Source organism: Magallana gigas, chromosome 2 (genome assembly GCF_963853765.1).
Source record: "Magallana gigas chromosome 2, xbMagGiga1.1, whole genome shotgun sequence".
NCBI lineage: Eukaryota > Metazoa > Mollusca > Bivalvia > Ostreida > Ostreidae > Magallana > Magallana gigas.
In genome coordinates, this window is record NC_088854.1 from 24,723,043 (window position 1) to 24,735,673 (window position 12,631).

The following is a 12,631-nucleotide window of genomic DNA, read 5'->3' on the forward strand; positions in this document are numbered from 1 at the left end:
TTATGAAGATTTTAAGGTTAAGCCCCCCCCCCCCCCCCCGACTTTCAAAAATAATATCGTTGCTACGTTCCAGGTACAAAAATATAAATGACAACTTTCATTAATTTCTGTTCTTTGATGATACAGTATTGAATTAGGCGTGTTCTTCTTCGTTTCTTTGTTTTATAACAATCTGAAATCCCTCGGTATTAAATTTAAATCGACACTATATCTGGACATAACCATTCATAGTTGTCTTATGTGGTTCATTTTCTGATTAGTTAGTGGGTTTTTTTTCATTATATATAAAGAATGTTCATAACATTTTAAGATTCTTTAATTTTATCACAATACATGCCTTTCTGATTTAGTAATCATTATGGTCGGGGAGGGGGAGGGGGGGGGGTGATCAAATAAAATAAAGCTCGAAAAAAAATATTAATTTGGTTTTTGATATGCATGCATATATGACTACGAATAATTATTTTGAAGTTCACAGCGCTGTTCAGAAAGAGGGGTATTAAGTTTGTCAAGCTGGCCACACGGTCAGTAAACGGTCGGGGAAAGCAGTGCTATTTATAAATACATTATGTGGGTCACATGCAGATTACTGACCAGGCAGTCCGACCCAGGTAAAATTTAGCCGTAAAAATCGTGTTTAAAATAAAAATTTCCTTTAAAAATCTAAATATTTTTATTTGTATTTTGTTTATTGTATTCAATTTTATAAATGATATCGAAAAAAATTCATTAGAAGTATAAATCAACTGTATTATATTAGAATGCGCAAAAACATGCGCAATGCAAACTAAAGTCGGCCTCCTTAAATGTCAAAAGTAAACGCTACGTGCATAATTCAGTGTGCATTTGTCTAAGATGATTGTCCTTGAGTAATCAGACTCATGACGATTCATCAACAGAACAATCTGACATCGACGACGATAAACTTCAGAGTAAACAAAACGTTCTTGCCTTAGGTTTATGGGTAACTGTATCAATTGTATTGGATGTGAAAAGAAACTGTTCATGGATCTGCCTTTCTGAATTCAGTCGTGCAGAAATATTGGTAAGAACCTTATTTTAATGTAGAGCAGCATATGCATCAAACATGCTTCCATAATTATGCGTATGCATGACCTAGATGCAAACATCTATAAGCGCTGGTACAAGTGTATTGTAGATTGAAAACTGATTTTAAATTCAAAATGTTTTATATAGAACATATAGATATAAATTAGATGTAGATCTGTAACTTAACTTGACATGTTGTAGACATTTGGTTGACATACATGTATGAAGACCAGCGCAAATATAATTAAGTAAAATGTGAACATGCATAATTACATACCTAATCGTACTCATACATGTAGAATAAGTAAAACTAATTAATTGCACTGGCTTTTTAATTCGAAATTAAAAGATTGTCTTTTGGAAAAAAGTCACAAGTTTTAAACACTCCATTATTAACTATCATCAGTGTCGAATTCAACCTTTAAAAAGTATGAAATTCGAAATACAACTGGTTCACAAATTTCGACAATCGAATCATGTTTCCAATCATGATTCCATCAGTTTGTCAAGCTGGCCACACGGTCAGTAAACGGTCGGGGAAAGCAGTGCTATTTATAAATACATTATGTGGGTCACATGCAGATTACTGACCAGGCTGTCCGACCCAGGTAAAATTTAGCCGTAAAAATCGTGTTTAAAATAAAAATTTCCTTTAAAAATCTAAATATTTTTATTTGTATTTTGTTTATTGTATTCAATTTTATAAATGATATCGAAAAAAATTCATTAGAAGTATAAATCAACTGTATTATATTAGAATGCGCAAAAACATGCGCAATGCAAACTAAAGTCGGCCTCCTTAAATGTCAAAAGTAAACGCTACGTGCATAATTCAGTGTGCATTTGTCTAAGATGATTGTCCTTGAGTAATCAGACTCATGACGATTCATCAACAGAACAATCTGACATCGACGACGATAAACTTCAGAGTAAACAAAACGTTCTTGCCTTAGGTTTATGGGTAACTGTATCAATTGTATTGGATGTGAAAAGAAACTGTTCATGGATCTGCCTTTCTGAATTCAGTCGTGCAGAAATATTGGTAAGAACCTTATTTTAATGTAGAGCAGCATATGCATCAAACATGCTTCCATAATTATGCGTATGCATGACCTAGATGCAAACATCTATAAGCGCTGGTACAAGTGTATTGTAGATTGAAAACTGATTTTAAATTCAAAATGTTTTATATAGAACATATAGATATAAATTAGATGTAGATCTGTAACTTAACTTGACATGTTGTAGACATTTGGTTGACATACATGTATGAAGACCAGCGCAAATATAATTAAGTAAAATGTGAACATGCATAATTACATACCTAATCGTACTCATACATGTAGAATAAGTAAAACTAATTAATTGCACTGGCTTTTTAATTCGAAATTAAAAGATTGTCTTTTGGAAAAAAGTCACAAGTTTTAAACACTCCATTATTAACTATCATCAGTGTCGAATTCAACCTTTAAAAAGTATGAAATTCGAAATACAACTGGTTCACAAATTTCGACAATCGAATCATGTTTCCAATCATGATTCCATCAGTTTGTCAAGCTGGCCACACGGTCAGTAAACGGTCGGGGAAAGCAGTGCTATTTATAAATACATTATGTGGGTCACATGCAGATTACTGACCAGGCTGTCCGACCCAGGTAAAATTTAGCCGTAAAAATCGTGTTTAAAATAAAAATTTCCTTTAAAAATCTAAATATTTTTATTTGTATTTTGTTTATTGTATTCAATTTTATAAATGATATCGAAAAAAATTCATTAGAAGTATAAATCAACTGTATTATATTAGAATGCGCAAAAACATGCGCAATGCAAACTAAAGTCGGCCTCCTTAAATGTCAAAAGTAAACGCTACGTGCATAATTCAGTGTGCATTTGTCTAAGATGATTGTCCTTGAGTAATCAGACTCATGACGATTCATCAACAGAACAATCTGACATCGACGACGATAAACTTCAGAGTAAACAAAACATTCTTGCCTTAGGTTTATGGGTAACTGTATCAATTGTACTGGATGTGAAAAGGAACCGTTCATGGATCTGCCTTTCTGAATTCAGTCGTGCAGAAATATTGGTAAGAACCTTATTTTAATGTAGAGCAGCATATGCATCAAACATGCTTCCATAATTATGTGTATGCATGACCTAGATGCAAACATCTACATGTATAAGCGCTGGTACTAGTATATGGTGCATACCTTTTGTGTTGCTACATATGTAATATTGAAAATGAGATTTAATCTCAGATATACATTTACTCAGATGCTCTCTTCTGAGATCGTTCCATTTTTCTACTTGATGAAAAGTAGACGCTGTCATCTAAAATAAACCGCTGTTGGATGCAGTGACCCGACACATCATTTGACGCTTGCGTACGCCCTTCTCCAGACGGTGACATGCCACTGAATTCTAAAGGGGAAAATTAGATCTACTGCCCCCAAAATGTCCAAAGACGAGGAGACAGAAAAAGAGAAGGGGCAACACCCCCCTGCCCCCCCCCCCTCCCCGACCATAGCTACTTCTAACCGGTGTGCAGTGCACTTTTATCTGATTCTGAGCAGTTGCAGTGTCAAGGTTATAACGTTTACTTGATGTCTGTTAAGATTGTTTGATTATTATGACAAAAATGTGTATGTTGTAAAATCGGTAAATAACAGAGGTGTATGATCATTGAGTTGTTTTCATTTGAAACTGATTTTTAATTAGAAATGTTTTGTATAGAACATATAAATGTAATTTAGATGTAGATCGATCTGTAACTCAACTTGACATGTTGTAGACATTTGGTTGACATGCATGTATTCACACCAGGCTTTGCAAATATAATGAAGTAAAATATGAACAGAAATAATTACATATTGAATCGTTCTCATACATGTAGAATAAGTAAAAATAATTGATTACACTGACTTCTTAATTCGAAAGTTGAATTAATGTGAAATAAAAGATTGTCTATGGGAGAACAATTAGAGGGTTTAAACACTCCATTATTAACTATCATCAGTGTCGAATTCAACCTTTAAAAAGTATAAAATTCGAAATACAACTGGTTCACAAATTTCGACAATCGAATCATGTTTCCAATCGAATTTCAATGAAGAACTAGAAATTTTTTTCAAATCATGGATATCGCACGAATTTTCGTGACCATGTGTTTCAATTGCTCGTGGTCCCGTGAATTTCTTAATCATTTTTTATTCACATTTAATTCAGCATCACTTAGCGAAAGAAGATTGGGGGGGGGGGGGATAAGATAACGCACATGCCCATTTGATTTAGTCGTGAAATACAATTTCTATTTTTTTTCAATTGAATCAATCTAATAATGATGATCCAAGTTTGCTGAAGGACAAATTCTAATTGTATTCAGTTTTGAATATTTTGATAAACGATAAAACACTGAGCCATTTCAATCACAACCTAATGCGCTGTTAAAACGCTATTATACATGTACGACTTTGGCCATAAATCTACGGACTTGTTTTATTTTTCTAACACTTTCAACTGTTGGTAATCAAAATGATATTTCAACGTATAGTGAGTCATCCTTCCACATTATTGTTTATTAAAATCATTTTGTTTTCCATTTGATTTTATAAAAACTAAGACAAAAATACGGAACATAGTCCCACTCTATAAAAGAAAACGCATTAAATTTCCAAAAATGACACTATTTGAAAGTTTTGATACCCATACGCAAGTTTAAATAAAAATATCTCAAGTATTTAACATATTAAAGAGTTGCAAATCGATGTTATGTTAAATATACATTGTTTTGAATGATTTAAAAAAATATAAGATTTGTTTATATTTATATTTTCAGAGTCTTATCCGTCCTTACATAGGTATTTTACAAGCCTTATCTACCCATCTTCTCTGACTTTGCCAACGATTTTGCTATAGCAGGCACAGTTGAACATGTCCTTCACTAAAATGGACCCACCACCTTTGGTATGTGGTATTGACCAGGGAACTAGCAACACCAAAGTGTGTGTAAGTAATATTAAAAGTTTCGCCCGTACGCCCCCCTCTCTCTCTCTCATTCTCTCTCTCTCTCTCTCTCTCTCCCTCTCTCTCCCTCTCTCTCTCTCTCTCTCTCTCTCTCTCTCTCATTCATATCTTTAATTATATGATATACGATTATGATAACCCAGCTTCTAATTTTAGACAATGAAAATACTTGGAGCCTAGACTTGTTGGTTTGCCGATTTAGCCATTTCTTCGTTTCTTAATATATAATAGTTCTGTTGACTATTTAGGTATTTGATAGCGATACAGGCGAGGTACTAGCGTCCAGTAGCATAGAGACAAAGAGGATAGAGCCAAAAGAAGGGTAAGGCCACCGCCTAATGCTATTCATTTTAATCATTTATGATAGCATTCTCATATTAATTAAGAGTTCTGGTTTCTATTATTATTAACGAAGGGAATATAATATTACTGTACTAAGGTATCATTATTATCATTTGGAATTATTCCAAAGTTTTCGGCTGTTGATGACGAATGTACATTCAAGTTAATATATATGTTCTCGTTAATCATTTCACCCCAGACCAAAGGACAAATGTAAGGTTTTGTGGTTATGTGATAATCAAAATAATATATACATGTATGTACACACTACACAGTCATACCTATCCTCTAGATGGACGGAGATGGACCCCTTATATGTTTTGGAGACAGTGGTGAACGGCATTGAAATCGTTGCCCAGCAACTCAAAGACAAAAATATCAGCATAAAGCAAGTCAAATGTACTCCTATTTCTTATTATTCATTTTTTTCTTCCATTTTTTAAAAAGTATTAAGTTACTTTAGTGAATTTTATGTGATATTTAATCTTTACATTTATGTTATCTGTGAAATTGTTTCTACTGTTTGCTTTCTACACAGGTTTAGGAATCACAAACCAGATGCTGACCTTTCTGTCCTGGAGCAGAAAAACAGGCAAACCTTTCTACAACGCTATTGGTAAAATCTCACAAAAATAACTTTTTGTAACAATGTTTATAAGTAGTATCTTTACATTCCACAAAGATTTTTACGAAGTAAACAAAAACTCTTACATCATATTCAACACAAAAATCTTCTACATTTTCTTAGGTATATTCTAAAATCAAATGAAATGCCATGATACTGAATGAATTACTAATTAGTCATAAGTAAAATCTCAAAATCCAAACAAATTTTCTACAAAAATACAGAATACATTGTAAATGTACTATTAGTGACAAACGGAAATGAAATTAATCTAATTATATTACCCATTTTCACGCTGTGCAAGCGACTACATGTAATACTAGTAACAGCTGAAAATGATTGAAAGTTATATGTATCCAGATAAATGTATTTCGTATGTAGTTTATCACTGTAGATAAAATATAAACAATATTTACATCATTTACATACGAACAGTTTATTCAAAAAAGAAATTCTGATACCTTTTTATAGAATGGTGTGACATTCGAGTTCGCGACGATAACGAAAGAGAACTGGATAAACTGCCGGAAAGAAACAAGGACCATTTTAGAGTAAGAACTGTACACGACCTTACAATTTGATTCCTTATGATCAAATTATTCAGTCAGAATAAAGCTGTCAGTGATAATGCAAACAATAGTTTTCTTTGTTTTCTATGAATTTAGCATTAATTCCAGTAAAAAAAAAATGAATAAATGTATATACCCGCATGAGCAACAAAGAAAGTATTATATGGTTAACATTAATTTTTACACCTCTTTGAGTCTCTATGATTCAGCCTTATCATAACCACCCATCCATTAATTCGTCAGGGTAAGACGATTGTGAATAATCAAATAACTTGTAGTTGTGTTGATTAGAAAACCACTGGACTGCCTTTGAGTTCGTTGTTTTGGTACACTAAAATCCCCTGGGTTCTCACCAATGTCCCCGGTGTAAAGGAAGCAATTGAAGAGGGCACCTGTTACATCGGTACAGTTAACACCTGGATATTATGGGTATGTAAATATTGTTTTAAATTACATTCAATTATTTCAGAGTGCCAATGGAACAAATATTAATAAACGCAACTTAACCTACCTAAGAAATTAAATATACCCACCCATTTTCGTATTATGATGTACGGCATACATTATATATTTTTAGAAGATGCATTTCTAACAGAAATCATTGTGATTACTTTTTCCTCGCCTTACTGGTTTAGAATCTGACGGGCGGATTGGACGGGGGTGTTTATTGTACAGACATCACCAATGGACAGATCACGGGATTGTTCAATCTTGAAACATGTACCTGGGACCCAGAGTTGTGCAGGTAATACTTTAGTATAATATGTAAATAATAGGTACTTGTTAAAATTAACAAATTGATAAATCTACTTTTACAATTTTATTTTTTGAAATTGTGATAATCAGTTAAAAAGATTTCTTTTTTTTTTTTGGTAGCTACTTTAAGATTCCTCATCATGTGTTCGCCGAGGTGAAGAGTACATCAGAAATTTACGGATATGTCAAAAATGGAGCTCTCGCTGGAGTGCCCATCTCGGGGGTTCGTGTTTTTGTGTCATGTTGTAAACAAGACATCAGATGTATATCCCTTTATAATTATAAAGTTTTAATCTTAAACTTTAACGCATTAAATTAATTTATGGATTCCGTCCTTGGAAACCATTGCAACACAATGGTTAAAATGTTTGGGCTGTTACAATTTCAGCCAACTCTACTCTCTACTCCTGCATGTATTTGTAGATGATAGGAGATCAGATGGCGGGTACTGTTGGACAGTTATGTTTTAAGGCGGGACAGTCCAAATGCACGTAAGAGACATACATCTTTTACTTATTTTTCAATATACATTTTATTAAAAGACCATAACCTTCTCTATGACTCAAAAAAGGACCTGTTATTTATTGGGTATAACTTGATTAAAAAAACATGTAGTCTGTTACTTGAAATGAAAATAACGAAACGGAAAAATACTTAATGAGATCAAATTAAGCTTTCTTCTATGATCTATTTTATAAGGTATGGAACCGCAGGCTGCTTGAATATTAACACGGGTGCAAAGGTATGACTTCCGCTATGTTTTGAAATTCATTCAGTGTTATATATTTCTTGTTGTTTAACACCTGCTGAATTAAGAATTTTATAAGATAAAAATGCGTTATTGATAAAAGAAATGATACTCACATGATAGAGTTTAATTATTTTTAGTTAATAATGAAATGATCCAAAATGTATAAATATATGAATATAGATATTGAAGCAAACTTATGTGACTATCAATGTTCTTTTGTATTCACAAAGGTTGTGTATTCTACCTGTGGTATGATGACGTCACCACTTTTTCAACTTAGTAAATCGGCACCAGTTGTTTATACTCTTTGGGTAACGGTGACTAGTTTCAATTAAAACAAACCAGTCAATAAATGAAAGCACTGAATTTTTGAGATTTTTAAATAAATTGAACCATGATCATAAATAGATGCCATTCCTGTGTTCTAGGGTGCGGTAGAGGGTTGTGGACAGTTGATGAGGTGGCTGAGAGACAACCTTCAGATCGTTCAATCATTAAATGAAATTGGTATTGATGTTTATAAACATAGAAATATTGTTCAGAGTATTTGATCTTTGTTTACAGTACAGAGTTTTTCTTATCAAATAAAAGAAAAAAATATTGAATGTTGTACCAGTATTTTTAAAAAATTTGATTCTTCATCTAAAAGAGGTTTGTTAATTTGTAGAGATACTTGCAGCCTCTGTTGATTCAACGCATGACTGCTTCTTTGTGCCTGCATTCGGGGGTCTATTAAGTCCTTACTGGGAGGATGATGCAAGAGGGTAACCAAATACTATCCATTTTGAAAAGTTTAATTTGTTATACACAGACAAATATTTAGTTAATTGGATATACTTACTAGAATAAAACAGGCTTTGGCTCGCCTGAGCCGATACCGCACATGTGGTGTTTTGACCATTGCCGTAAAGAAGTGAGCAGTTTTGGAGTAAGGACATTGAGATAATATATTTTTCTTGTATACAGAACAATTGTGGGTATGACAAGTTACACTAGACGGGAACACATTTGTAGAGCAGCCCTGGAATCGACCTGCTTTATGGTCAAAGATGTAAGCCCTGTAGTTTAACCAAAATAACAGTTAACATGTAACTAAATGAAACAAACCTTCTTCCATATGCATTGTAATACTGCAAATTCTGTCGAATAAATAATGAGATTTTTTTTTCGTTCTTCATTATATGTATGATGACTGCTTTTAATAAGATGATAACGGGCGTGGAAGTCGACACTGGGTTTCCAATATCGGAATTATTAGTGGACGGCGGAATGACAGTTAACAATCTACTACTGCAAATACAGGCCAACTTTATCAACGAACCCGTCAGTATGGTCATTTTGCAGTGATGTATTATGAAATCATTCAGAGTTAAATAGTAGAATTAAAATTGGAAGTTGTTTGGTAACATCCAAGTGATGAAATCATCACTAGTCGAAATAAAGTGTTCAAATATTTAAATAGCATTTTTTCCGACTTGCACATATACACTGCTATTTCTTTGAATTTTGCACAAAAATGTATTACAGAGAAATTAATCATTTGGTAGAAGCTACTGATTCCTAATTCCTAATTCCTGAATTTTTCAAACTTGAATATGTCGTTTTGCCTTGAATTTTATGTTAATTTTCAATGCTAATTTGCAATTAGGGTTGGTCATAAAATACTTTTGTAGTTCGATCTTCTATAACTGAAGCGACATCTTTCGGAGCCGCATTGATGGCCGGGGCGGCAAAAGGAGTAGATATATTTCCAATTTCTGCAGACAAAATGAAATTGGATGTGACCTTTTCAATGCCATCTACTACGTTCACATCGTCAATGGCTGATAACGGTAAATATTACATTTTTGTTATTTCCACTCATGTGTACATGGTAATTGCTTGTTTTATTTCTTTCAACCCATATCAATGATACATAAAATAAAAAAACAACAATGATATAAAAACAAAGTCACGTAAGAAAAAGTAATATAACATCATGATGTAAAACGTTGAAGCATATTTGAGTAAAGTTCAAACAGAATTGCAAGGTATAGATTATTTTCTATAAATTAAGTTGAAACATCAAAATATGAAACTACTGCACCCAAAAAAACTATTAAAATTATGGAATAATATTGATTTTTTTTTATGCAAAAGCAAATTAAATCTTGACTTTCCAGTGAAGTTGAATTTTCATTTTATACGCAGAACGCCAGAGACTTTTCAAAAGATGGGATAAAGCCATAGAAAAGGCAAAGCACTGGGTCTCCGACTGATAAACATGTACAACAGATGAACAGGCTCTGTGACGTTTATTGCGAAGACTTTATTTCTTGAATTACTAGTGATAAACTCGTTCACTGTGAAAATTAATGTTAGCAAAGACGAGGCTGTCACGAATCTCTCAAAATTATCTAGAACGCGAATAAAAGTTGGTTTACAGTCATATTCTGATCTCTGCGATTCTAGTCGTCTTTTGTTTTTGTAGTAAATGAAAGAGAAAGTACAGTGGTACCAAACACCTGTGATTGACATGTAATTGGTTTTTTAGCTCACCTGAGCTGAAAGCTCAAGTGAGCTATTCTGATCACACTTTGTCCGTCGTCCGTCTGTCCGTCTGTCCGTCCGTCCGTCCGTCTGTAAACTTTTTACATTTTGAACTTCTTCTCTAAAACCGCTAATCCAATTTCAACCAAATTTGGCACAAAGCATCCTTATGGGAGGGCGAATATAAATTGCAAAAATAAAAGTCCGATCTTTATTCAAAGCGGAGAAAACCTTGAAACTGTAGAAAAAGGGGGGTGCATTTCTAAAAATCTTCTTCTCAAGAACTACCGAGGCAAATTCAACGTAGTTTAGCATAAATTATCCTTATGGGAAGGAAAATATAAATTGCAAAAATTAAGTGCTAATTCTGTTTCAAATCTGAGTTATTACGAAAATAATAATAAAGGAAAGGCGTGTTTCAGCTTCGCGTTCGGCATCCGGTAAAATGGGTAGGCAAGACTTGGTCTGGGCAAAACAAAGATTGGCAGTTATTGATCTGCCAATCTCATTAAAATTTCAGGATATTTGATGGACCAGTATATTTGTATTCGCTGTAAATATTGTGCAAAATAATGCGTATTTGGAATTGACGATTGTCGATCTGCCCCGGCTTTTATTTTGCCACGGCCCGGGTTTGCATACCCATTTTACCAAGACTTGTATTCCATACTTCTAAAACGAGGTTCTTTGTTTAAAGCAGCCATGGCATTATACGAAAAAGGGTCGATTTGACTATGATAAATTTGCATGTTGTGCAACAGTTTGCATATGAAGGGAAATTTTTGAAACATGCAAAATATATTGGTGCCGATTTTGTGAAGTAAATTGAGGCTAAATATTTCAAGGCGTTGACAGTTTTCACACATGACGTTGGTGCATGCTAGCTTGTTCTGATTTTCGTTTCGTTTTCATTATTTATGCTTTGTAACCTGGGAACTATCGTCTGTATTTCGTCATTTTTACGTATCAAATCAAACAGAGACTTCGGTAAATCAAACAGTTAACTGTTTACCTGCGCAAATTAAGCAAAATCTGATGTATAAAAAAAGTACTGAAATATAATTCATTCTATCGGTAATTCGGCAGTATCTTTTGGTAGATTAATGCAATAGGTTTTGTTGCGATGCTCGGCATTTTCTCGAGTTTATTCAGTTTAAATAGAATTTGATATCGCTGACGGAAATATGTAGGTATATACTTGTATATATATGATTCATTTCGAAAAAATAAATTGTGTTCCTTATTTGTTATAGTGCATGTTTCTTGTGTTTAATTGTTTACAATTTCAATTTACTAACCATATTTGAGTGTTAAGCTTCGAATTATAAGCAAGATACAGAGATTTGCTCACAATTCTATGTTTGTACACAGATCTTAAAAACTACAGATTAAAAAAGTAAAAAAATTGTCAATATTTATTAAGAAAATTTTCATAGTCTGTTCTTCCAGAAACCAACTTTAACAACTAATTGTATTGTAAACTTAACCTTTTTTCGTCATTATTACTCCTACTGTACATGTGATCCTGGACTGTGTTTATGTACATTTGTATAAACTGATTTTGAACCTCAAATACCAGTGAACTGGTCTTCGAGTGAATAAAAGAATTGAAAATCTTAGACCATTCTTTTTTCCCATTTTAAATGCTGAATAGGAAATACTAAGTTAAAATCTTTAGCTGAATGTAATAAACTCATGTGAACAAAATATGACTCAAACCTAGGCGAACTGTGAGCTCTGTATCTTGCTTATAATTCTACGATTGACGCTGAAATTTTGGTTGAACATTAGAAATTCTATATGAATTAGAGTATGTTAAATACTTGTAAAAACAAAATAAAAGAATGATATTCTGTATATACCTACTCTCTGGGGCCCCCTCTTTATACAATAAATAATGTGAAATTTACATCAATTTTGATAGTTTTTCAAACACGAGTAAATAAAAACGACATCTTTAAAACAGTTTCCATAGTTCTGACA

At 33.1% G+C, this 12,631-nt stretch overlaps 1 protein-coding gene across 5 annotated transcripts; it reads left to right on the plus strand.

The window, feature by feature from the left end:
* The first annotated feature begins 587 nt into the window (after positions 1-587).
* LOC105321212 (glycerol kinase 3) lies at positions 588-10,549 on the plus strand. 5 transcript variants are annotated; one of them, XM_034445662.2, is made up of 19 exons: positions 2,915-3,139; positions 3,372-3,639; positions 4,889-5,058; positions 5,325-5,398; positions 5,711-5,817; positions 5,957-6,034; positions 6,515-6,594; positions 6,904-7,041; positions 7,248-7,357; positions 7,489-7,591; positions 7,792-7,859; positions 8,068-8,110; positions 8,350-8,430; positions 8,548-8,626; positions 8,787-8,883; positions 9,086-9,170; positions 9,326-9,446; positions 9,793-9,951; positions 10,310-10,549. In XM_034445662.2, the coding sequence occupies exons 3-19, from the start codon at positions 4,984-4,986 to the stop codon at positions 10,375-10,377; spliced, it is 1,566 nt and encodes a 521-aa protein (XP_034301553.2). In that variant the 5' UTR covers positions 2,915-3,139; positions 3,372-3,639; positions 4,889-4,983; the 3' UTR covers positions 10,378-10,549. The 5 variants fall into 5 exon arrangements, with proteins under 5 accessions (XP_065931881.1, XP_034301550.2, XP_034301553.2 ...); XM_034445663.2 differs by having other exon boundaries at positions 3,375-3,639; XM_066075809.1 differs by lacking the exons at positions 2,915-3,139; positions 3,372-3,639 and adding an exon at positions 588-611.
* Positions 10,550-12,631: the final 2,082 nt, after the last annotated feature.

Excerpts from the sequence above, each read along its gene's own strand:
- LOC105321212 (XM_066075809.1), top strand. The coding sequence starts at position 4,984 with ATGTCCTTCACTAAAATGGACCCACCACCTTTGGTATGTGGTATTGAC. Across the intron at positions 8,627-8,786 it reads TCAATCATTAAATGAAATTG|AGATACTTGCAGCCTCTGTT; the intron begins GTATTGATGTTT and ends GTTAATTTGTAG. Across the intron at positions 9,952-10,309 it reads ATCGTCAATGGCTGATAACG|AACGCCAGAGACTTTTCAAA; the intron begins GTAAATATTACA and ends TTTTATACGCAG.